The sequence below is a fragment of the Oncorhynchus tshawytscha genome, linkage group LG22 (genome assembly GCF_018296145.1).
Source record: "Oncorhynchus tshawytscha isolate Ot180627B linkage group LG22, Otsh_v2.0, whole genome shotgun sequence".
Lineage (NCBI taxonomy): Eukaryota > Metazoa > Chordata > Actinopteri > Salmoniformes > Salmonidae > Oncorhynchus > Oncorhynchus tshawytscha.
In genome coordinates, this window is record NC_056450.1 from 5636823 (window position 1) to 5660383 (window position 23561).

General features: G+C 43.1%; 1 protein-coding gene across 1 annotated transcript; it reads right to left on the reverse strand.

Annotated features, from left to right (window-relative positions):
* Positions 1 to 6857: 6857 nt before the first annotated feature.
* On the reverse strand, positions 6858 to 20761 carry LOC121840499 (multiple epidermal growth factor-like domains protein 6). Its single transcript, XM_042304362.1, has 13 exons — positions 20758 to 20761; positions 20291 to 20419; positions 16322 to 16450; positions 15993 to 16121; positions 15471 to 15602; positions 15110 to 15238; positions 14788 to 14916; positions 14500 to 14628; positions 14009 to 14137; positions 13578 to 13706; positions 13292 to 13420; positions 12919 to 13047; positions 6858 to 7859 (listed from the first exon to the last, which is right to left on the reverse strand). The coding sequence occupies exons 1-13, from the start codon at positions 20759 to 20761 to the stop codon at positions 7786 to 7788; spliced, it is 1500 nt and encodes a 499-aa protein (XP_042160296.1). The 3' UTR covers positions 6858 to 7785.
* Positions 20762 to 23561: the final 2800 nt, after the last annotated feature.

Consider the following 23561-nt stretch of genomic DNA (forward strand, 5'->3'; position numbering starts at 1 on the left):
CCAGTAGAACTGTGGAACACCCAGGTGCTCTTTTGCGAACTTCAGATGTACAGCAATGTTTTTTTTGGACAGCAGTGGCTTCTTCCGTGGTGACCTCCCATGAACACCATTCCTGTTTAGTGTTTTGCGTATCGTAGACTCGTCAACAGAGATGTTAGCATCTTCCAGATATTTCTGTAAGTCTTTTGCTGACACTCTAGGATTCTTCCTAACCTCATTAAGCATTCTGCACTGTGTTCTTACAGTTTTTTTGCAGGATGGCCAGTCCTAGGGAGAGTAGCAATAGTGCTGAACTTTCTCCATTTATAGATAATTTGTCTTACTGTGGACTGATGAACATCAAGGCTTTTAGATGTACTTTTGTAACCCTTTCCAGCTTTATGCAAGTCAACAATTCTCAATCTTAGGTCTTCTGAGATCTCTTTTGTTCGAGGCATGGTTCACATCAGGCAATGCTTCTTGTGAATAGCAAACTCAAATTTTGTGAGTGTTTTTTATAGGGCAGGGCAGCTCTAACCAACATCTCCAATCTTGTCTCATTGATTGGACTCCAGGTTAGCTGACTCCTGACTCCAATTAGCTTTTGGAAAAGTAATTAGCCTACTTTTTCCAACCTACACTGTGAATGTTTAAATTATGTATTCAATATAGACAAGAGAAATACAATAATTTGTGTGTTATTAGTTTAAGCAGACTGTGTTTTTCTATTGTTGTGACTAAGATGACGATCAGATCAAATTTTATGACGAATTTATGCAGAAATCCAGTTCATTCCAAAGGGTTCACATACTTTTTCTTGCCACTGTAAGTATATTTAAAACCAAATGCTTTTAGACTTTTACTCAAGTAGTATTTTACGGAGTGACTTTTCACTTTTTCTTGAGTAATTTTCCATTAAGGTACTTTGACTAAAGTATGACGATTGGGTACTTTTTCCACCACCGCCTGAAGGTATGTCACATCTCACCTGGCCGTCCATAGATCTGGAAACCTAAACTTCTCTGCTGCTTTGATCCCATACCTACTAACTACCTTGTAACAGTGTGAACCACTACACATCCACAGATACTTTCGATTTTCCTAATTTCATCTTCAGGCTGAGAGACGATGGATGGGCAAGAGACAATGGATGTATCTATAGGTGTATGCCAAGTGAAAGGCATGGGATATATAAAGAAATATTCTTGATGGGAGAATTCTGAGTAGATCAGGTGGGAGTTCAGTACAACTGAATAGTGTAGAGAGTTTAATTCAATGGAAACGGTACTGTACTGAACGACCACAGGGCGATTGTGTATGGCGTGCTGAACACGTTTTGCAATTTCTAATGACCACACCCATATTAATCAGGCTACACGTCGCCACACACACCAAATGGGAGCAAACATACCTCAAAAGCATTTTCTTTTTAGAAATGTGTCTGCATTACTGCATGTCCAAGTGTCTGTTTTTCCCAAGTTTGGACTACACAGAAGTTCACAAAAGTTCAAAAAAAGAGGTGTCCCTTTTTTCAGGACCCTGTCTTTCAAAGATAATTCATAAAAATCCAAATAACTTCACAGATCTTCATTGTAAAGGGTTTAAACACTGTTTGCCATGCTTGTTCAATGAACCATAAACAATTAATGAACATGCACCTATGGAACGGTCATTAAGACACAAACAACTTACAGACGGTAAAGAAATTAAGGTCACAGTTCTGAAAATTTAGGACACTAAAGAGGCCTTTCTACTGACTCTGAAAAACACCAAAAGAAAGATGTCCAGGGTCACTGCTCATCTCTGTGAATGTGCCTTAGGCATGCTGCAAGGAGGCATGAGGACTGCAGATGTGGCCAAGGCAATAAATTGCAATGTCCGTATTGTGAGACGCCTAAGACAACAGGTTGACAGGACGGACAGCTGATCGTCCTTGCAGTGGCAGACCACATGTAACAACACCTGCACAGGATCGGTACATCCGAACATCACACCTGCGGGACAGGTACAGGATGGCAACAACAACTGCCCGAGTTACACCAGGAACGCACAATCCGTCCATCAGTGCTCAGACTGTCCGTAATAGGCTGAGAGAGGCTGGACTGAGGGCTTGTAGGCCTGTTGTAAGGCAGGTCCTCACCAGACAACACCGGCAACACCGTCGCCCATTGGCACAAACCCACTGTCGCTGGACCAGACAGGACTGGCAAAAAGTCCTCTTCACTGACGTGTCATAGTTTTGTCTCACCAGGGGTGATTCGCATTTATCGCCAAAGGAATGAGCGTTACACCGAGGCCTGTACTCTGGAGCGGGATCGATATGGAGGTGCGGGGTACGTCATGTTCTGGGGCGATGTGTCACAGCATCATCGGACTGAGCTTGTTGTCATTGCAGGCAATCTCAACGCTGTGTGTTACAGGGAAGACATCCTCCTCCCTCAGGTGGTACCCTTCCTGCAGGCTCATCCTGACATGACCTTCCAGCATGACAATGCCACCAGCCATACTGCTCATTCTCTGCGTGATTTCCTGCAAGACAGGACTGTCAGTGTTCTGCCATAGCCAGCGAAGAGCTTGGATCTCAATCCAATTGAGCACGTCTGGGACCTGTTGGATCAGATGGTGAGGGCTAGGGCCATTCCCCCCCAGAAATGTCTGGGAACTTGCAGGTGCCTTGGTGGAAGAGTGGGGTAACATCTCACAGCAAGAACCGACAAATCTGGTGCAGTCCATGAGGAGGAGATGCACTGCAGTACTTAATGCAGCTGGTGGCCACACCAGATACTGACTGTTACTTTTTTGACCCTCCTTTTGTTCAGGGACACATTATTCAATTTCTGTTTGTCACATGTCTGTGGAACTTGTTCAGTTTGTCTCAGTTGTTGAATCTTATGTTCACACAAATATTTACACATGTTAAGTTTGCTGAAAATAAACGCAGTTGACATTGAGAGGAGATTTCATTTTTTGCTGAGTTATTAAGTCAGTACAATACAGTTTTGTACCGTAGAGTTTAGTACAGTAGCACACACTAATGTAGAGCACAGTATCATTTTACTGTATTCTACTGTACTGTAGTTCACTGTACTGTACTAAACCATGCTGTACTGTAGCCTACTGTACTGAACTCTACTGTACCAAATTATACTGCACAGTACTGTACTGTGCCAAACTATACTGTACTCTACAGTGCTGTACTGTGTGGCAAACTTGTGATTGTGACTTGTGATTATCTGTGGTCAAAAAATGATCTTGTTCGGAGGCAGGGCTCAGTAGAATAATAGCCAAACATACGAAGGAGAATATTACATTTTTCTACCTTTGTGTACCTATTCAGGATACATCACCATAAAGAGAATGTCATGCATAATTATGTATTTCTTGGTAGTACAGATCAGGGACCGATGTCATTCTGTTAGTTATTCTGTTACCAGGTGTTAATCCTTCAGGGAGCATTCCTAAAGCACCACAAAATGTATTTGTTTAAGACCATGTAAACATTTCAATATTGATTCTTTCATTGATGACTTGATATCTACAGCACCAGTCAAAAGTTTGGACACACTTACTCAATCCAGTTATATTAAACAATCTAAATATATTTTATATTTGAGATTCTTCAAAGTTACCACCCCTTGCCTTGATGACAGCCTTCCACACTCTTGGCATTCTCTCAACCAGCTTCATGAGGTTATCACCTGGAATGCATTTCAATGAACAGGTGTGCCTTGTTAAAAGTTAATTTGTGGAATTTCTTTCCTTAATGCATTTGAGCCAATCAGTTGTGCTGTGACAAGGTAGGGGGGGTATACAGAAGATAGCCCTATTTGGTAAAAGACCAAGTCCATATTATGTCAAGAACAGCTCAAATAAGCAAAGAGAAACGACAGTCCATCATTACTTTCAGATATGAAGGTAAGTCAATACGGAAAAGTTAAAGAACTTTCAACATTTCTTCAAGGGCAGTCGCAAAAACCATCAAGCGCTATGACGAAACTGGCTCTCATGAGGACCGCCACAGGAATGGAAGACCCAGAGTTACCTCTATTGAAGAGGATAAGTTCATTAGAGTTACCAGCCTCAGAAATTGCAGCTCAAAAAAATGCTTCACAGAGTTCAAGTAACAGACACATCTCAACATCAACTGTTCAGAGGAGACTGTGAATCAGGCAAAGAAAACACTACTAAAGGACACCAATAAGAAAAAGAAACTTGCTTGGGCCAAGAAACACGAGCAATGGACATTAGACCGGTGGAAATTTGTTCTTTGGTCTGGAGTCCAAATTGGAGATTTTTGGTTCCAACCGCCATGTCTTTGTGAAACGCGTTGTGGATGAACGGATGATCTCATCATGTGTATTTCCCACTTTAAATCACGGAGGAGGAGGTGTTATGGTGTGGGTGCGCTTTGCTGGTGACACTGTCTGTGATTTATTTAGAACTCAAGGCACACTTAACCAGCATGGCTACTACATCATTCTGCAGCGATACGCCATCCCATCTGGTTTGGGCTTAGTGGGACGATCGTTTGTTTTTCAACAGGACAATGACCAAACACACCTCCAGGCTGTGTAAGGGCTATTTTACCAAGAAGGAGAGTGATGGAGTGCTGCATCAGAGGACCTGTTGGAAAAGCATTCCAGGTGAAGCTGGTTGAGAGAATGCCAAGAGTGTGCAAAGCTGTCATCAAGGCAAAGGGTGGGTATTTGAAGAATTTCAAATATATTTTGATTTGTTAAACACTTTTTGGTTACTACATGATTCCATATGTGTTATTTCATAGTTTATATCTCACTATTATTCTACAAAGTAGAAAATCGTAATAATAAAGAAAAAACCCTTGAATGAGTAGGTGTTGTAAAACTTTTGACCAGTAGTCCTCTAACAATGGCTACAACTAACTGCCCTCATATATGAAGCTGGGCAGATCACAATATGTAATGTGGAGAGCCACCACCACCAGAAGATGGTGACAGAGGCTTGTGCAGGGAAGAATGTAGAATATCTTGACTTCATAAATGACTTGATGATGCAGTTTGATCACACAAGCTGGCAATGATCAAGTTCAAACTTAAATATTTTCTATATAGATGGTCAATTTGATACCTGTATATGCTTTAGCTAACCACTAAAAAAGACTCCTACACCATACAATCAGAGGAGTTTTCTAATGTACATAAAGATCTGGGATCAGGCTTGGTAAATGTATAGCATCTGTAGGGTTTGACATATGACTGACCCCTTTACTCTTTGCTAACATTTGCTTGATATGTAGCAAATGCAGTCTAATTACTAAATGTGGTCTAATGTTGTGTTTTGCAGTACACATATAATGAATCTTTTTTTATTGAAAAATTAAACAGTTTCCTCCATTTCTCAGAGAAGCTGTCACTTCATATAGTATCTACATACAGTGGGGCAAAAAAGTATTTAGTCAGCCACCAATTGTGCAAGTTTTCCCACTTAAAAAGATGAGGCCTGTAATTTTCATCATAGGTACACTTCAACTATGACAGACAAAATGAAAAAAGAAAATCCAGAAAATCACATTGTTGGATTTTTTATGAATTTATTTGCAAATTATGGTGGAAAATAAGTATTTGGTCACCTACAAACAAGCAAGATTTCTGGCTCTCACAGACCTGTAATTTCTTCTTTACGAGGCTCTGTTTGAACTTGTTATCAGTATAAAAGACACCTGTCCACAACCTCAAACAGTCACACTCCAAACTCCGCCAAGACCAAAGAGCTGTCAAAGGACACCAGAAACAAAATTGTAGACCTGCACCAGGCTGGGAAGACTGAATCTGCAATAGGTACGCAGCTTGGTTTGAAGAAATCAACTGTGGGAGCAATTATTAAGAAATGGAAGACATACAAGACCACTGATAATCTCCCTCGATCTGGGGCTCCACGCAAGATCTCACCCCGTGGGGTCAAAATTATGACAAGAACGATGAGCAAAAATCCCAGAACCACACACGGGGACCTAGGGAATGACCTGCAGAGAGCTGGGACCAAATTAACAAAGCCTACCATCAGTAACACACTACGCCGTCAGGGACTCAAATCCTGCAGTGCCAGACGTGTCCCCCTGCTTAAGCCAGTACATGTCCAGGCCCGTCTGAAGTTTGCTAGAGAGCATTTGGATGATCCAGAAGAAGATTGGGAAATGGCATATGGTCAGATGAAACCAAAATTTTGGTAAAAACTCAACTCGTCATGTTTGGAGGACAAAGAATGCTGAGTTGCATCCAAAGAACACCATACCTACTGTGAAGCATGGGGGTGGAAACATCATGCTTTGGGGCTGTTTTTCTGCAAAGGGACCAGGACGACTGATCCGTGTAAAGGAAAGAATGAATCGTGAGATTTTGAGTGAAAACCTCCTTCCATCAGCAAGGGCATTGAAGATGAAATGTGGCTGGGTCTTTCAGCATGACAATGATCCCAAACACACCGCCCGGGCAACAAAGGAGTGGCTTCGTAAGAAACATTTCAAGGTCCTGGAGTGGCCTAGCCAGTCTCCGGATCTCAACCCCATAGAAAATCTTTGGAGGGAATTGAAAGTCTTTGTTGCCCAGCAACAGCCCCAAAACATCACTGCTCTAGAGGAGATCTGCATGGAGGAATGGGCCAAAATACCAGCAACAGTGTGTGAAAACCTTGTGAAAACGTTTGACCTCTGTCATTGCCAACAAAGGGTATATAACAAAGTATTGAGATAAACATTTGTTATTGACCAAATACTTATTTTCCACCATAATTTGCAAATAAATTCATAAAAAAATCCTACAATGTGATTTTCTGGATTTTTTTTTCTCATTTTGTCTGTCGTAGTTGAAATGTACCTATGATGAAAATTACAGGCCTCTCATCTTTTTAAGTGGGAGAACTTGCACAATTGGTGGCTGACTAAATACTTTTTTATCCCCACTGTACATGTAAAATAAGGTGTATAGACTAAGGCATATTGACCTGTGGGCAAGTCATCATCACCATTCCAGGTTTCCCAAATACTGTAGAGTATTTCATTCAGATGAAAATGATCCTGAATGGTTTCTGATTTATAAATCAACTGTGCCATAAGAGTCTGTATAGTGCATTGGTGGCTGTAAATATACAAATCAAATGGACCATGCGTGTGAGTAGCCTATTGTTTTTGGAGAAGCCAGTAAGGATGACTACAACTACTTTAGAAGATGCTATGAGCGTGAAGCAAATCTCCTCAATGTTCAAAAAAATACTGACTTCCAATGCGTTACGACCATATCATGAGTATACGTACAACATGATTGAATTGTAGACATGAACACATTTACATACACACAACATACATGCAATGTACACACAAATACACAACTGTTAAGCATGGTACATGATATTCAACAACTGTATTTTACAGTAAATAATTCTGTAAACCTCGCATGACTTTATCCTTTTTGGCATTTGACCCAGAAATGTCCTCTTATCCAGGGCAGGCAAAAACAATTATCCCAGCCTGTTAACTCTGGAGCACATTTAAGAGTCCACCCTGTAAGATGGAGTATAGGACAGTCATCCCCGTGATGTCGAGGGTAGTGTGTTATCTGAACTCCAAAGTCTGCGATTAGACAACGCTGCAAAATGGCACCTCCAGTTCAGAAGTCCCTTTAGTTCACCAAGGCCCCGCCATAGCACTCCCTTCTCTGTACAAAACAGTCTGTTGTTTTGAGAGTGCTTCAGTTCAGTTTTGAACTCTGTGATCTCTAGAAGTGACCAGTAGGCTGCAGTTGTATGAGGCTGGGGGTCAGTCAGTAGGGGGTGCTATACTGGGACAGTGTGTGAGTGACTCTTTTCTTGATTTCTGTTGCCCAGCTGTGGAGACGTGAGGGACCCTCCTGCAGACGAGAAGACAGAGAGAGAAGAGAGAGCACTCTTAGCTTTAGACTGAATTCCTATAAAACAGCTTTCACTATCTGTTTTGTTTTAGTAATCTATTTAGCCTCTATTACATCTTGCATGTTTTTTATCTAACATTTTATTGCTTTATTGTAAAGTGTGTTGGAAGTTTGCTTAGATATTATCTTAAATGTCTCTTTACATGTTATTGTGTTTGTATAGTACTTGAACCAGGGGGATATTTCTCCTAGTTCTCCTCCATATTTCTCCATGCTCTATAGCATGATGTACTACTGTACTCATAATGCACTGCTCCGTCCGTCCCAGCCTTAGAGATCCTATTAAATTACTAATTACTACAGCTACACCCGTTGTTGACAGGTATATAAAATCGAGCACACGGCCATGCAATCTCCATGGCCAAACACTGGCAGTAGATTGGCCTTACTGAAGAGCTCAGTGACTTTCAACGTGGCACTGTCATAGGATGCCACTTTTCAAACAAGTCAGCTCGTAAAATTTCTGCCCTGGTCAACTGTAAGTACTGTTATTGTGAAGTGGAAACAACTAGGCACCAGCCGTGAAGCGTTTGGCCACACAAGCTCACAGAACGGGACTGCAGAGTGCTAAAGTGTGTAGCGTGTTAAAATCATCTGTCCTCGGTTGCAACACTCACTACCTAGTTCCAAACTGCCTCTGGAAGCAACGTCAGCACAAGAACTGTTCCTTCGGGAACTTCATGAAATGGGTTTTCATGGCCGAGCAGCCGCACACAAGCCTAAGATCACCATGAGCAATGCCAAGTGTCCACTGGAGTGGTGTAAAGCTCGCTGCCATTGGACTCTGGAGCAGTGGAAACGCATTCTCTGGAATGATGAATCACGCTACACCATCTGGCAGTCCGATGGACGAATCTGGGTTTGGTGGATGCCAGGAGAACGCTACCTGCCCCAATGTAGTGCCAACTGTAAAGTTTGGTGGATGAGGAATAGTGGTTTGGGGCTGTTTTCATGGTTTAGGTTCCTTAGTTACAGTGAGGGGAAACCTTAATGCTACAGCATACAATGACATTCTAGATGATTCTGTGCTTCCAACTCTGTGGCAACAGTTTGGGGAAGGCCTTTCCTGTTTCAGCTTGTGCGCAAAGCGAGGTCCATACAGAAATGGTTTGTCGAGACAGGTGTGGAAGAACTCGACTGGCATGCACAGAGCCCTGACCTCAACCCCAGCTTTGGGATGAATTGGAACTACGACTGCGAGCCAGGCCTAATCACCCAACATCAGTGTCCAACCTCACTAATGCTTTTGAGGCTGAATGGAAGCAAGTCCCCGCAGCAATGTTCCAACATCTAGTGAAATGCCTTCCCAGAAGACTGGAGGCTGTTGTAGCAGCAAAGGTGGGACCAACTCCATATTAATGCCCATGATATTGGAATGAGATGTTCGACGAACAGGTGTCCACATACCTTTAGTCGTGTAGTGCAGCTAGGTGGGACAACCACATATCACAGGCATAGTAAGTACTGTGGCAAAGAAGGGGGTCGAGTGATAAATGGCAGATATGTGAGAGCAGAACTAATAAACGGGCTCTGCCCTCTCACTAAAATGGCCACCCCGACCAGAACTACAGATCACAAAATGGCCGACTGCCAAAACTACAATTCCCAGAAGCAAGGAGAACGCTCCGAAGGGGCCGAACCACAGATCAAGACAAACCAGGAAGAGAGAGTGGAGGGGCTGGAAGGATCTGTGAACCATAGAGAAAGAGACCATATATATATGTATATATATATCGGCAGGATTTACCGTGTATGAGCTGGACTGTTTGGACCTGTTGGCGTTTGGACCTGGACCTACCGAGAACCCGATTCGTGTCCCAAACCCTGCTATCCTTGACTTTGCCTGTGGCCTGTGTGGACCAAGATGGAGAAACAAACACACAGGTACTGTCCTGTTCGAAAGAACTCTCATTCTGGGGTGATTTTAATGACGGTTTCCCGCTTAATTTGTGACAGTCTCCTAATCTTGAAGAGGTTTGTCACAGTACGCTTTTCCTCAATAAAGTAGCTATCAGCCGAGTCAGAGCTAGAAAGGGGGAGGTCAAGTGCAAGTGCTGGGTCAAGAACTTTTCTTGCGTGTATGTGTAAGGAGGGGTAGGGGTTCGAGGTGAGGAGGATTATTTAAGATACTATTTGAAGAGGTAGGGTTTCAGGTGCTTTGGAAAGATGGGCAGTGACTTTGCTGTCCTAGCTTCAGGGGGAAGCTGGTTCCACCATTAGGGTGACAGGACAGAGAAGAGCTTGGATTGGGCTGAGCGGGAGCTACTCTCCCTTAGGGGTGGGAGGACCAAGAGACCAGAGGTGGCAGAATGGAGTGCTCGGGTTGGGGTGTAGGGTTTGAGCATAGCCTGAAGGCAGAGAGGGGCAGTTCCTCTTGCTACTCCGCAGCCAAGTACCATGGTCTTGTAGTGAATGCAAGTCTTGACTGGAAGCCAGTGGTGTCTGGAGGAGCCTGGCTTAGGACCTGAGCCACTACCTGTGTGAAGTAGAGTCTGACAATATGTATGTTGTAGAGCATGAACTCGCAGGAGCGAGTCACTGCTTTGATGTTTGCAGAGAATGACAGGGTGTTGTCCGGGGTCACGCCAAGGTCACGCCAAGTCTTTGAGCGTGCAGGGGAGGAAAAGGGAGGAAAAGCAGCTCCTTCTTATCAATGTTGAGCTTGTGATGATGGGTCAGCGTCCACCAGGAATGCAGACCTGGGTGTCAGAAGAACCCTGGGGGACACCAGTAGTGAGAGTATGTGGTGCAGACACAGATCCTCTCCACATTGCCTGATAGGAGCGGCCTGCCAGGTAGGATGCAACCCAAGAGTGCAGAACATGAGATGCCCAGCCCTGAGAGGGTTGACAGGAGGATCTGATGGTTCCCTGTGTCGAAGGCAGTGGATAGATCTAGGAGGATGAGAACACAGAGAAGAACCGTCTCAGTTGAGTGACCTGTCTTGAAGCCTGACTGGTTAGGGGAGAGAGATAATGAGAGAGTTGATCAGTGACACAAGCTCAAGTGTTTTGGAAGAAAAGAAAGAAGGGGTACTGGTCTATAGTTTTTGACGTCAGATGAGTCTTGAAGAGGGGAGCGACTCAGGTCATTTTGAAATCAGAGGGGTCGCAGTTAGTGGTCAGGGATGATTTGATGAGGGAAGTGAGGAATGGAAGAAGGTCTCCAGAGATGGACTGGAGAAGGGAGGAGGGGATGGGGTCGACCGGGCATGTTTTCGGGCAGCCAGACTCATTAGTTGCAGGATTTCATCTGGGCAGAGAGGGGAGAAAAAGGCCTAGGGTAGTTCTGTGTGACTGGGACCAGTGGACCCAGTAGGTTGAGTGAATGAGGAGTGGATGTTCTTTTCAAAGTGGTTGACAACCTTCGTCCACAGTCAGGGAGGAGGGAGGGGATGGAGGATTAAGGAGGGAGGAGAAGGTGGAAAATAGTTTCCTTAGGTTAGAGGCAGAAGCTTGAAATTTTTATTGATAGAAAGTGGCTTTAGCAGCAGATACAGAGGAAGAGAAGGTGAAGAGGAGGGAGTGAAAAGATGATAGGTCCGCTGGAAGTTTGGTTTTTCTCCATTTTTGCTTAGCTGCCCGCAGCCTTGTTCTGTAGGCTCGCAATGAGTCACTCAGCCACAGAGCAAGATGGGAGGGCCTAGCTGGCCGGGAAGAAAAGAAAAAGGGACAGTGCGAGTCAGAGGATGAGGAATGGCGCAGGACCATCTGGGTAGGAGCTGAGTGGCTAGGGTTGGAGGAAAGGGAGCGAGAAAAGGAAACAAAGTAGTGATCAGAGACCTAGAGGGGGGTTGCAGTGAGATTATTAGGCAAACTGGCTCTAGTAAAGATAAAGTCAAGCATATTGCCTGCCTTGTGAGTTGGAAGGGTTTGGGAAAGGATGAGGTAAGGCATATTGTCTGCCTTGTGAGTTGGAAGGGTTTGGGAAAGGATGAGGTAAAGCATATTGTCTGCCTTGTGAGTTGGAAGGGTTTGGGAAAGGATGAGGTAAGGCATATTGTCTGCCTTGTGAGTTGGAAGGGTTTGGGAAAGGATGAGGTAAAGCATATTGCCTGCCTTGTGAGTTGGAAGGGTTTGGGAAAGGATGAGGTAAGGCATATTGTCTGCCTTGTGAGTTGGAAGGGTTTGGGAAAGGATGAGGTAAAGCATATTGTCTGCCTCATTGAGGAAATCTGTAAGGGCACCTAGTGGGCGATAGATGAAAACAATGTTACGCTTCAGTTGACTAGTGACAGTGACAGCATGGAATTCAAATGAGGAAATGGACAGGTTAGAGAGGGAGAAAAGAGAAAATCTCCAGTTAGGAGAAATGAGTTGCCCTGTGCCACGACAATGATGACCAGATGCTCTTGGACTATGACAGAAAATATAGTCAGATGAGAGAGCAGCTGGAGTAGCAGTGCTCTCTGGGGTGATCCATGTCTCCATCAGGACCAAAAAGTCAAGGGACTAAAGAGCAGCATAGGCTGAGATGAACTTGCCGTTCTTGACCGCAGATCGGCAGTTCCAAACGCTGCGCCTGTAAAGCCTACAGGTAGAGGAGTGAACTGGTATAGAAAACACATACCTAGTTGCCAAAGCTACAAAATAGCAAAAATGTGACAATCATAAAATAACTAGGTAAGATACTAAAGTGAGAGAGTGGTGTGGAGCCTTCCTCTCTTTCCTGCCTATCATCAACTGAATTCAGCCAGTGTATGGCTGTTGATTGGCTGCATTGTTTGAATGGAATGTTGGCTTATTGGCAGTTCGTTAGAAACATTTATGGAATCATTCCTCTAAAACTGTCTGTCTAGATAAATTATTAAAATTCATTATTTTACTCTATCTTATCATAGCCCTGTCAAACCATGGTTGACTAACTACATGGCTGACCTTTATCCAAAATGGTCAGCCATTTACCAAAATAAAATGTTAATGTTAATGTCCATTCCAGTATTCTAATTCCTCATTCTATGGTCCATGCTCTGTCCCTTCTTCCTTATCAATACACTTACCTTCCTGACAGGTGGGTCCTATCCAGCCATGTAGACAGGTGCAGCGGCCGTTCCGTGGGTCACACCACCCCCCATTCCTGCACTCACAGCTCTCAGAACAGTCTGGGCCGTAGCGGTTCACTGGACAATCTGGACAAAGCCCAGACAGGGAAACAGGAATTGTGAGAACACTTTTAGATTATGGTGCCGTTTAGCTTATAGGGGTGAATCCTTTGACTTAAGTCTAACTGCATTGATGTTATTGGGAGACTAAGTGAAAATTGGACTTGCAGTAAGTGGAAGTTAGGATTCGCCACATAGTCGTTTGAGGAAACAGATGTTGATGAAACATACTACTTAGATAGTTGTTTGCTTCTTTTTATTTATCTACTACCTGTGTCGCAATGCGTGCCCATCTTCCCTGGGGGGCACAGACAACGGCCGGTCATGGGGTCACATGGGGTGTCCCCTTCGCAGTCACATGACTGGATGCAGCCCACCCCGAAACGACGCTGCTCACACTCTGTGACAGGGAACGAGAGGGAGGGGAGCACATGACACAGGAGACAACATCTTAGCTGTAATTATGACTGGGGCATGTAACAGTCACACTTTATCAGCAGTTACAACCACATTATTAAGCAATTGTATCTACTAAATCTCAACTTAATCCTTCTCACCTTTCTCACAGCGATATCCATGGTAACCAGGAGGGCAGAGACAGTGCCCTGTGCTGGGGTCACAGGAGGCGTGGCCTCGACACTTACACTGGAACTGACAGCGGTGGCCATGGAAACCAGCAGGGCAGGCTAGACAGAACATAGAGCAGGAAGTTAGGATAGTAAAACATTAGAACCTCAGAAAGAGCATTCAAAAAACGCCTTGAATAGCTTTCTTACATCGTTTCGCACTCTCCTAACTGAACCCTTCAAACCTAAACTCTGATATTAACTGTTTTATCTACATTCAAATCAAATTGTATTGGTCACATACACATTTCAGCGGGTGTAGCGAAATACATTGATTTCTTCAAACTGAGTTATTTCACATGATCAATTTGATGATTCATTGATCCACTCAAAGCAGCAGTAACTGAATGGCCCTGACTTACCGTGTTCACACAGGTGACCGTAGTATCCCGGGTCACACCGGCACTCTCCCGTCACTCTATCGCACGTCCCATTGTTGTTACAATCACACCGCAGTTTGCAGTTGGCCCCGTAACTCCCTAAGGGGCACTCTGAATGACAGAGCAACAGAAACACACACCTTATAATGGGTACGCAATGGAATTGTGTCATGGGCTCATCATGATATCAGGGGCACTTAAATGGAGTCTTTACATCAATTCACAACACAATGAGGAGAATGGGAAATGTGAGCTGTTGACCATGGTTGTCACGACCTGGGTTCAAATAATATTTGAAATCATTTCAAATAATGTGTCTGTGCTTGATTGAGGTTGTCTGTTGCAATCTAACCTATAGAATTGACGCAAAAGTGAAAACCATGCCCACCTGGCACTCCAGGCAGGCTAAAGCAAATGGTCAAAGTAGTTTAAAGATTTAGAATAGTATTTATAGCCAGGTCTGGTCAGGTCACCTCTGTCACAGCTGGGTCCGGTCCAGCCTAGTCCGCAGGTGCAGCCTCCAGAGACTGGGTCACACATACCACTGTTACGGCAGTTACAGCGCTGGCCACAGTCCACCCCATACCAACCCTGGGCACAACCTGAGAAACACATGCAGGCACAAACACACGCAAGCACCAGCACACACACAAGCGCACAAACGCCATAGATTGTCAATAAAACATGACTGGATGGATTATTACATATGACACTCATTGTGGAGCAGGAATCAACTGTGTGTGTTACAGTGTGTGTATTACCCTGTCCGCAGTCTTCTCCCCGCTGGCCAACCTTGCACACACACCTGCCCGTCTCTGGGTCACTCCTTGCCCCCTCCCCACACAAAGCCACCTTGGCACAGTCCTGCCCATAACGCCCTGATGGGCAAGCTGGTAGAACCAGAGGAAAAGAGTAGGGAAAGAGAGGAGACCATACAAAACGTTACTTGGTAGTGCTTGTGTTATAGGATGAAAAATGAATGACAATTACCATTTGACTTTTGAATGTTACAATAAATACTTGGTAAATAACAAACTGTAGCCTATGGATATGCCCATGCCCCTGGCACACGCTGGCACTCACTGATGTTGCAGTCTGCTCCGATGTAGCCAGACAGGCAGTGGCAGGTGCCTGTGGTGGTCTGGCACACACCAGCATTCCTACATTGGCACAGCCGCTCGCAATTTGGGCCGTACCGTCCTTTGTCACACTCTGTCAAGCCAAACACACACAGGATTTAGCTGTGTTTAAACATCAATGTTTTTTCTAATCAGGTGAGGTCATAACTAAAGTCAAGAGTGTTTACTGATCAGGTCACATTGTGGAAAATCTCCTGGGCCTACCTATGACTATAGTAAGTTAAACTTTCAACAGTGGAATTCCTTTGTGACATTGGTTCAGGAAGTGTGTGTCTGTGCGTTAATGTGTGTGATGGGGTGCTTGCCTTGATTACAGTTGTAACCATGGTAACCGGGGGTGCAGTAGCAGAGGCCGGTGTCAGGGTGGCATAGCTGGTTGGTGCCAGGGCACTGGCACACCTGGTTACAGTTCAGCCCATATGTGCCAGGCTGGCATACTGGCAGAGAAACACATAACACACGTTGGCTCCCATACAATATCCTGATATATGGACTTTTTCAGTAGGCTACACAAAAAGGTGTGCCTACATGTTGGATAGTAGTAATAAGGAAACTGTATGTAGATTTACTATCGTTTCATTCAGCAACCCCAATACATATACTGCATATCTACCTCAGGCCCTTTTTTCTAATACTTCAGAAACATATCCTTCCTTCCTTGGGGTTATCACAGATCTGAAATGGTTGGATTGGGGAAAGTATCACAAATATTCTTATAGATCGGTGCTAACCTCAAGGAACCAAGGACGGGAGGAAGCTTTCTGTGTTACTCTACTCTCCTATCCCTCGGGCTTCCAGGCTAGACTAGTCTGTTCCAAGTCACTCACTCTGCTCACAGCCGTTGCCAGTGTATCCAGGAGGACAGCCACACTCGCCGGAAACGTGGTTGCAGGAAGTGCCGTGGGGACAGTTACAACGTAGCACACAGTCCTTCCCATAGGAGCCAGGTAGACAGGCTGTGGGGAATGTGGAAATCACATACATTCAATTAAGTCAATGCGTGCGGTCTGTTGCTTATAATTTACAGTATGTACAGGCCCTTGTGATAAATAGGTTCAATACAGTTATAGTAGCCTCAGAGTGGGAGAGCTGATGTAGGATCATTCATTATGATCTAAAAGGCTAATCTGATCCTAGGTCAACAATCTGACCTTACCTCTGTCACATAGAGGTCCCCTCCAGCCAGGAGGACACACACACACTCCGCTGACGTGGTCACACACGGGCCCATGTTTACATCGACACTGCTCCTCACACCCTGGGCCAAACAGGCCAGCCTCACATGCTGTGTAGGGCACAAGCGCACAAAAAACACTTTTAACTGCTGTCATCAAAGTTCTTCTTCTCGTCTGCACTGCGGCTTCTCGTATTCAACCGCTTGACAGAGCGCTTCCCCCTTGGATTGGAGCCAATAGCCTTCTGTAGGTTACACCACAAAAAAACATGATTTATTAATTACGCTGTTATGATTAAGCATAGACAAACACATCCACTGTTCTGATTACTGTCTTTTATCGATAAATAAAAATGTTTTTTTAATTTAAAACAAATGTTATTGAAAGCTACATATAAATGTGTCTCAAATGTATCCTGTAATTTCAACAAATCTGTGATGTAGCTTGTGCTGGCACTGAATGCAATACAAGTAGGTTTGAGGGGGCTCTAGTCCCGTTTTTGAGAAGTTTGTTTTCTTTCACTTTTGAGTTCCTGACTAACCCGAAAAGAAAGGACAAATAGTTTTTAAACTAATTTAAAAACATTGCTTTAAATGCAATTTCACCTGTGACACATTTGGATTTGGGATAGACCCTACTGTGTCTGTTCTTTGGACATTTCATAACGGAGTCATCATTTTAAACTGACCATTGCATGTTCAATAACTTTTCATCATAGTTTTTTTTTACCACTTTTGCGAAACAAAAAAAATAAAAATTATCCTACAGACATCTTGAGAGACAAGCCTTACTTTTTTGTGCCTCAAGGAAAGATACGTTAACCATGTCAACTTACTGGAGTAAAAAGAGGAGAATCATGAAGGGAGCTGAGAGGGATAAGCAGGAAATTGCAGCTGCAATGGCTGATGCTATTTCAAGTAATCATGGCATGGATACAACAGGCAACTGGGAAACTGCAACTCCTGTGCCACAGGAAAGAACCAACTCTTTTTTAGTAGAGGCTGACTGTGAGCCCTGTTATGACTTACCCTCAAACACTAAAGAAGATAGTGAAGAGGATATCAAATTGACATGGTGGGCTATTGACAACATAATTTCCCACAATGCACTCTCAAAGCTAGTGACAATTCTCTCCAAGGATCATCCAAACCTGTCTAAAGACCTAAGAAGCCTTCTGGAGACAGATTCAATTTAAACATCTTCTTTCCTGTATTATGTTGGAATATGACTATATCTACATTGAGAGGAGAAACATGCCCATTTGTTCATGTAATCTGATTTGTTTTTAATTTAGTGCCATGGCAAAACCCAGCTGCACTGTACACACATAATTGTATTAGTCCCAGTGTAATGTAGTAAAACCTGGTGATTTTTGTCAGGGTAGAAATGCAAAGTATCTATCTGGAAATGAGAAGACTGACTGAGGAAAACCTAAAGCTAAGGACTCAGCTTGCTAGTAGGCAAGCAGCTAAGAACGTAACATTTAACATCTATTTACTGTAGCCTTAAACATCATGGTCTGCAATTGTTTTCAGGAGTGTGACAATGATTAACTCTTCTCCAGGCCAATTGGTCGGTTGGAGATTTGTCCTTGCCTGAGGTCATCCATTTACTGCTGAAGGACCGGCAAGACCTGGAGCTGCTAGAGACCATGCTGACGTCCAGAAGCAACTTGTAAGCACACACAGAACTTTAACACATAATGCATTTACATTAAATATCTGACATTATCAAAGACCCCAGCCACCCCAGTCATAGACTGTTCTCTCTACTACCGCATGGCAAGCGGTACCAGAGTGCCAAGTCTAGGACAAAAAGGCTTCTCAACAGTTTTTACCCCCAAGCAATAAGACTCCTGAACAGCTAATCAAATGGCTACCCAGACTATTTGCATTGTGTGCCCCCCCAACCCCTCTTTTTACGCTGCTGCTACTCTGTGTTTATCATATATGCATAGTCACTTTAACTATACATTCATGTACATACTACCTCAATTGGGCCGACCAACCAGTGCTCCCGCACATTGGCTAACCGGGCTATCTGCATTGTGTCCCACCCACCACCCGCCAACCCCTCTTTTACTCTACTGCTACTCTCTGTTCATCATATATGGATAGTCACTTTAACCATATCTACATGTACATACTACCTCAATCATCCTGACTAACCGGCGTCTGTATGTAGCCTTGCTACTTTTATAGCCTTGCTGCTGTATGTAGCCTGACTTTTTACTGTTGTTTAATTTCTTTACTTACCTATTGTTCACCTAATACATTTTTGCACTATTGGTTAGAGCCTGTAAAAGTAAGCATTTCACTGTAAGGTCTACCTACGCCTGTTGTATTCGGCACAGTGATTTGATCTGTCTCACAGTTTCTTTACCAACTGTCACAATAAATGAATATAAAATATAGGGGGTGGGGGAGGGAAATATGTTAACAGAGTGTCATTTATAATAATTTATCTCACTTTGTAGGTTAGGTTTCTGTCTGTAAAGGGGGCCAAGAAGAAGGTGTGCAGGGGAGAACTGTACCAGAGCATCAAGTCTCTGACCATCAGGCTCAAAGCCAGCTTCTTCTCCCAAGCCAAAAGACTGTTCAACAGCTGAACCCCGGGCTGACTACTACACGCTACCACACACTTAGCATTAATCATATTCTGTACACACTGGAATTACTATAGTGTACCAGACCACTGCAATAGTCATGTTATCTTAACCCCTGTACATGCTCATAATTTTTTCTATGCTGCTACTAATGCATTGTATTTTATAATTTTACCCCACTCACTATGCGCATGAATAAACATGGTCTTTTTTGATCTTATTCAAATGTTTCTTTAGTGTTTAAAAAAAAATATTTGTAGTATTACTATTTTATATTTACTGTCACTTATTTGATTGTTCACTTTTGTCACTATTACATTGTGTGAGAAGCCTACCAGTTGTATATGACCAATACAAATTGATTTAATTTATTTGTTGTCGCCTGTGGACCCAGATCCTGAAATCATTTTGCCCACACATAATCATTTAAAGTACTTTTCCTAAAACATGTTTTCATGCTTTTGCCATGACATCCAATATATAGAAAATATAATAATCTGTGATGGGGAGCAGGCATGCCTCTGGCTTGACACGGAGTTAAGAGGCTTGCCCCAAGGGGCAGCTGTGGTGTGACTAAAAGCATCCTGTCGTGGGCCCTCTATCTGTTTAGCTGACAGGCAGATCTGCTGTCACACCGCAAAGCCATTACTCTGCCCACCAAGTGCTCTTTGGTGGGAATATCACATCTGGCAATATCTGAGAAAGTAGTTCGCTAGGTTGTTAAGTCAACTTTGGCTGATAGTTAGCTGTGTAATTGATATCTAACCATACATTCTATGTACAGGTTTATGAACTCACTGTGAATGGCCGGCGTAAGTGTCCTTCCCTCAATAATAAGATCTGATGAATAAAATATAGACCTACAGAAAGCAGAGACAGTTCTCTTCAACAGTAGCAAAATTGATTTGCTTGAAACAATGTTTTTCCCACGATTGCATTTTGAAATGTTGCGCAACCAGAAAGCATTTTTCTCTCCCACTACTCGAGCACACAAAGGAGAGAGAGTGGAAGTGAACTGTCAATAGGATACAAAGCAGCAAGAAGTGGAGTCTAGACAACTCTCTGATTGACCAGGGAACCATGTAGAAATGTTTTGGAAGCCACCTATTCATTCAACCAGTCTGAATAAAAAAGAAGCCGTCCACCCTTGATGGGTGATTAGCAGGACAATGGAATCTTGTGGAGATGAGAACATGTGACAAGTATTGAGACTGATCACACATTTAAATACACATGCAACAACATTGACAAGACATAGTAAAACACACACACACTCAGTAAGTCAGGTCAGAGTACAAGAAAGTACAGGTCTTAGGGCAACATGGTTAAGATTCTTGTTCCTTACCTGTCTGACAGTGCTGTCCTACCCAGCCTGGGCCACAGCTGCACTCTCCACTGCGGCGGTCACACACACCACTGTTCAGACACGCACAGGGCTGAGCACAGTCCGCCCCAAACCAGCCATGGGCACACTCTGGGGATAGAATCAGAATCACCTTTATTCACCAAGTACATTTACACATACTCAAAATGTAACTTTGTGATATGGTACTGCTAGTGATAGACAACATTTAGAGACAGAATACAGACAGGAGTTTACACAGAGTTAACATACATTATTTACAAATAGGTAGAGTGAACAAGAGAAAGAGACAGGAAGACAAGAAGGACTCATAAAATAAGTCATAGTGTTTTCTCTGCTACTGCACAGCTGTTGCCTAGTCACTTTATCCCTACCTATATGTACATATCTATTACCTCGTGCCACAGCACATCAACTCGGTACAATGTATCTAACCAAGTTATCGTTACTCATTGTGTATTTATTCCTCATGTTGTTATATTTCTATATTTTCTTTCTGCATTATTGGGAAGTAAGCATTTCGTTATTTTCTTAAACAACAGGTATTAGCTGAGTGACAAATAACATTTGATTTGATTTGAGAGCAAGAGGGAGGAAGAGAGAGGAGGAAGGGATGAGAGCTAAAGAGGAGGGAGAGAAAGATAGGTAAGGGAGATTGGAATGATAAAACAAGACAGAGAGAATGGGACACATAGCAGGGGGAAAGAGAGAGAAAGGTGATCCAGTTGATTATCTAAATAGATCGTTCAGAGTCGTTGACATAAATGCTCAGATTATAAGAGCTGTGAAATGACCTGCGATGCATCACATCACTTATTGCAGACGTTGTTCGAAATGTACATTACAATACATTACATACAGTTCAATAGGAGGGGGAGTGGCACACACAGGGGAGACCAGGAGGTTGAACTCTGACTTCTATTTAGAACTTATTGTACATAGAGACTTTCATACCATGATACAAGCTTTAGACAGCACATAAAACGGGCAGATCAGTGTTTGATTTCTCCTTCTACTTTAGAACTACAGAGGTTCCCTGAGTTGTGCTTGGTTCACAAGACATCAGGAATAACATCTGGCACAAATTAGACTGGATGTAATGGTGAGCAACCTAACGGAACAATTAACAAATTAATTACCATTTATTACAATGTATTTTTATACTGAACAAAAATATAAACGCAGCATGCAACAATTTTAAAGATTGTACTGAGTTACAGTTCATAAAAGGAAATCAGTCAGTTTAAATAAATTCATTAGACACTAATCTATGCATTTCACATGACTGGGCAGGGGTGCAGCCATGGGTGGGCCTGGAAGGGCATAGGTCCACCCACTGGGGAGCCAGGCCCAGCCAATCAGAATGATTTTTTTCCCCTCAAAAGGGCTTTATTAGAGACAGAAATACTACTCATCACCCCTACTCAGACGATCCCGCAAGTGAAGAAGCTGGATGTGGAGGTCCTGGGCTGGCGTGGTTACACGTGGTCTGCGGTTGTGAGGCCTGTTGGATGTACTGCCAAATTCTCTAAAACAACATTGGAGGTGGCTTATGGTAGATAAATTAATATTAAATGATCTGGCAACAGCTCTGTTGGACATTTCTGCAGTCAACATGCCAATTGCACACTCCCTCAAAACCTGAGACATCTGTGGCATTGTGTTGTGTGACAAAACTGCATATTTTAGAGTGGCCTTTTATTGTCCCCAGGACAAGGTGCACCTGTGTAATGATCATGCTATTTAATCAGCTTCTTGATATGCTACACCTGTCAGGTGGATGGATTACCTTGGCAAAGGAGAAATGCTAACTAACAGGGATGGAAACATTTGTGCACACAATTTGAGAGATAAGGTTTTTGTGGTATAGAACATTTCTGGGATGTTTTATTTCAGCTCATTAAACATGGGATCAACACTTTACATGTTGCAATTTTATTTTTGTTCAGGAAAGTTAATTACACCGTTATTTCTGTACAGTAAAAGAAAGTTTGACCAATAGTTATGTTCCTTTTCTACTGTAGTATACGGGAGACGTTTCGAGCCAAATTCCTGTTTTGTAGATTTAACTGTCGAAGAGTTGATATATTTCTGTGTGGTGAAGAGTGGTTTAGAGTTACACTGCCTTCAGAAAGTATTCATACCCCTTGACTTTTCCACATTTTGCTTCGTTACAGTCTGAATTTAAAATGTGTTCAATTGAGATTTGTTATCACTGGTCTACACACAATACTCCATAATGTAAAAGTGGAATAATGTTTTTCAAAATGCTTACAATAAGTATTTAATAAGTATTCGACCCCTTGTTATGGCAAGCCTAAATAAGTTCATGAGTAAAAATGTCCTTAACAAGTCACATAATAAGTTGCATGGACTCCCTCTGTGTGCAATGATAGTGTTTAACATGATTTTTGAATGACAACCTCATCTCTTTATCCCTCACATAAAATGATCTGTAAGGTTCCTCAGTTGAGAAGTTTAACCACAAACACCAGGGAAGTTTTCCAATTCCTCGCAAAGAAGGCACCTATTGGTAAAATGTTTTTTTTTTTAAAAAGCACACATTGAATATCCCTTTGAGCAAGGTGAAGTTATTAATTAAACTTTGGATGGTGTATCAATACACACAGTCACTACTAAGATACAGGTGTCCTTCCTAACTCAGTCTCCGGAGTTGAAGGAAACCACTCAGGTATTTCACGAGGCCAAAGGGGATTTTAAAGCAGTTAGAGTTTAATGGCTGTGATAGGAGAAAACCGAGAATGGATCAGCAACGTTGTAAGGACTGATGCCGGGGATGAGAAGCAGGTATGGGGAGTTGAACATTTAATGTGGAACAGGACAGGAACAGCGTCAGTACACGGGTATACAAAGACATATGAACATTAATGAAAGAAACAGGGAACAGAACGGGGAACCAGACAGATATAGGGAAGGTAATGACAGAGGTGATTGAATCCAGGTGAGTCCAATCGCTGATGTGCGTGATGGGGGAAGGCAGGTGTGCGTAATGATGATGGCAGGAGTGCGCAATGCTGGGGAGCCTGGCACCCTCGAGCGCCAGGGGGGAAGAGCGGGAGCAGGCGTGACAATTGTAGTTACTCCACAATACTAACCTAATTGACAGTGAAAAGAAGAAAGCCTGGGCAGAAGAAAAATATTCCAAAACATGCATCCTGTTTGCAACAAGGCACTAACGTAATACTGTGTTATACTTGGGGAAAATCCAATAGAACACATTTCTGAGTACCAC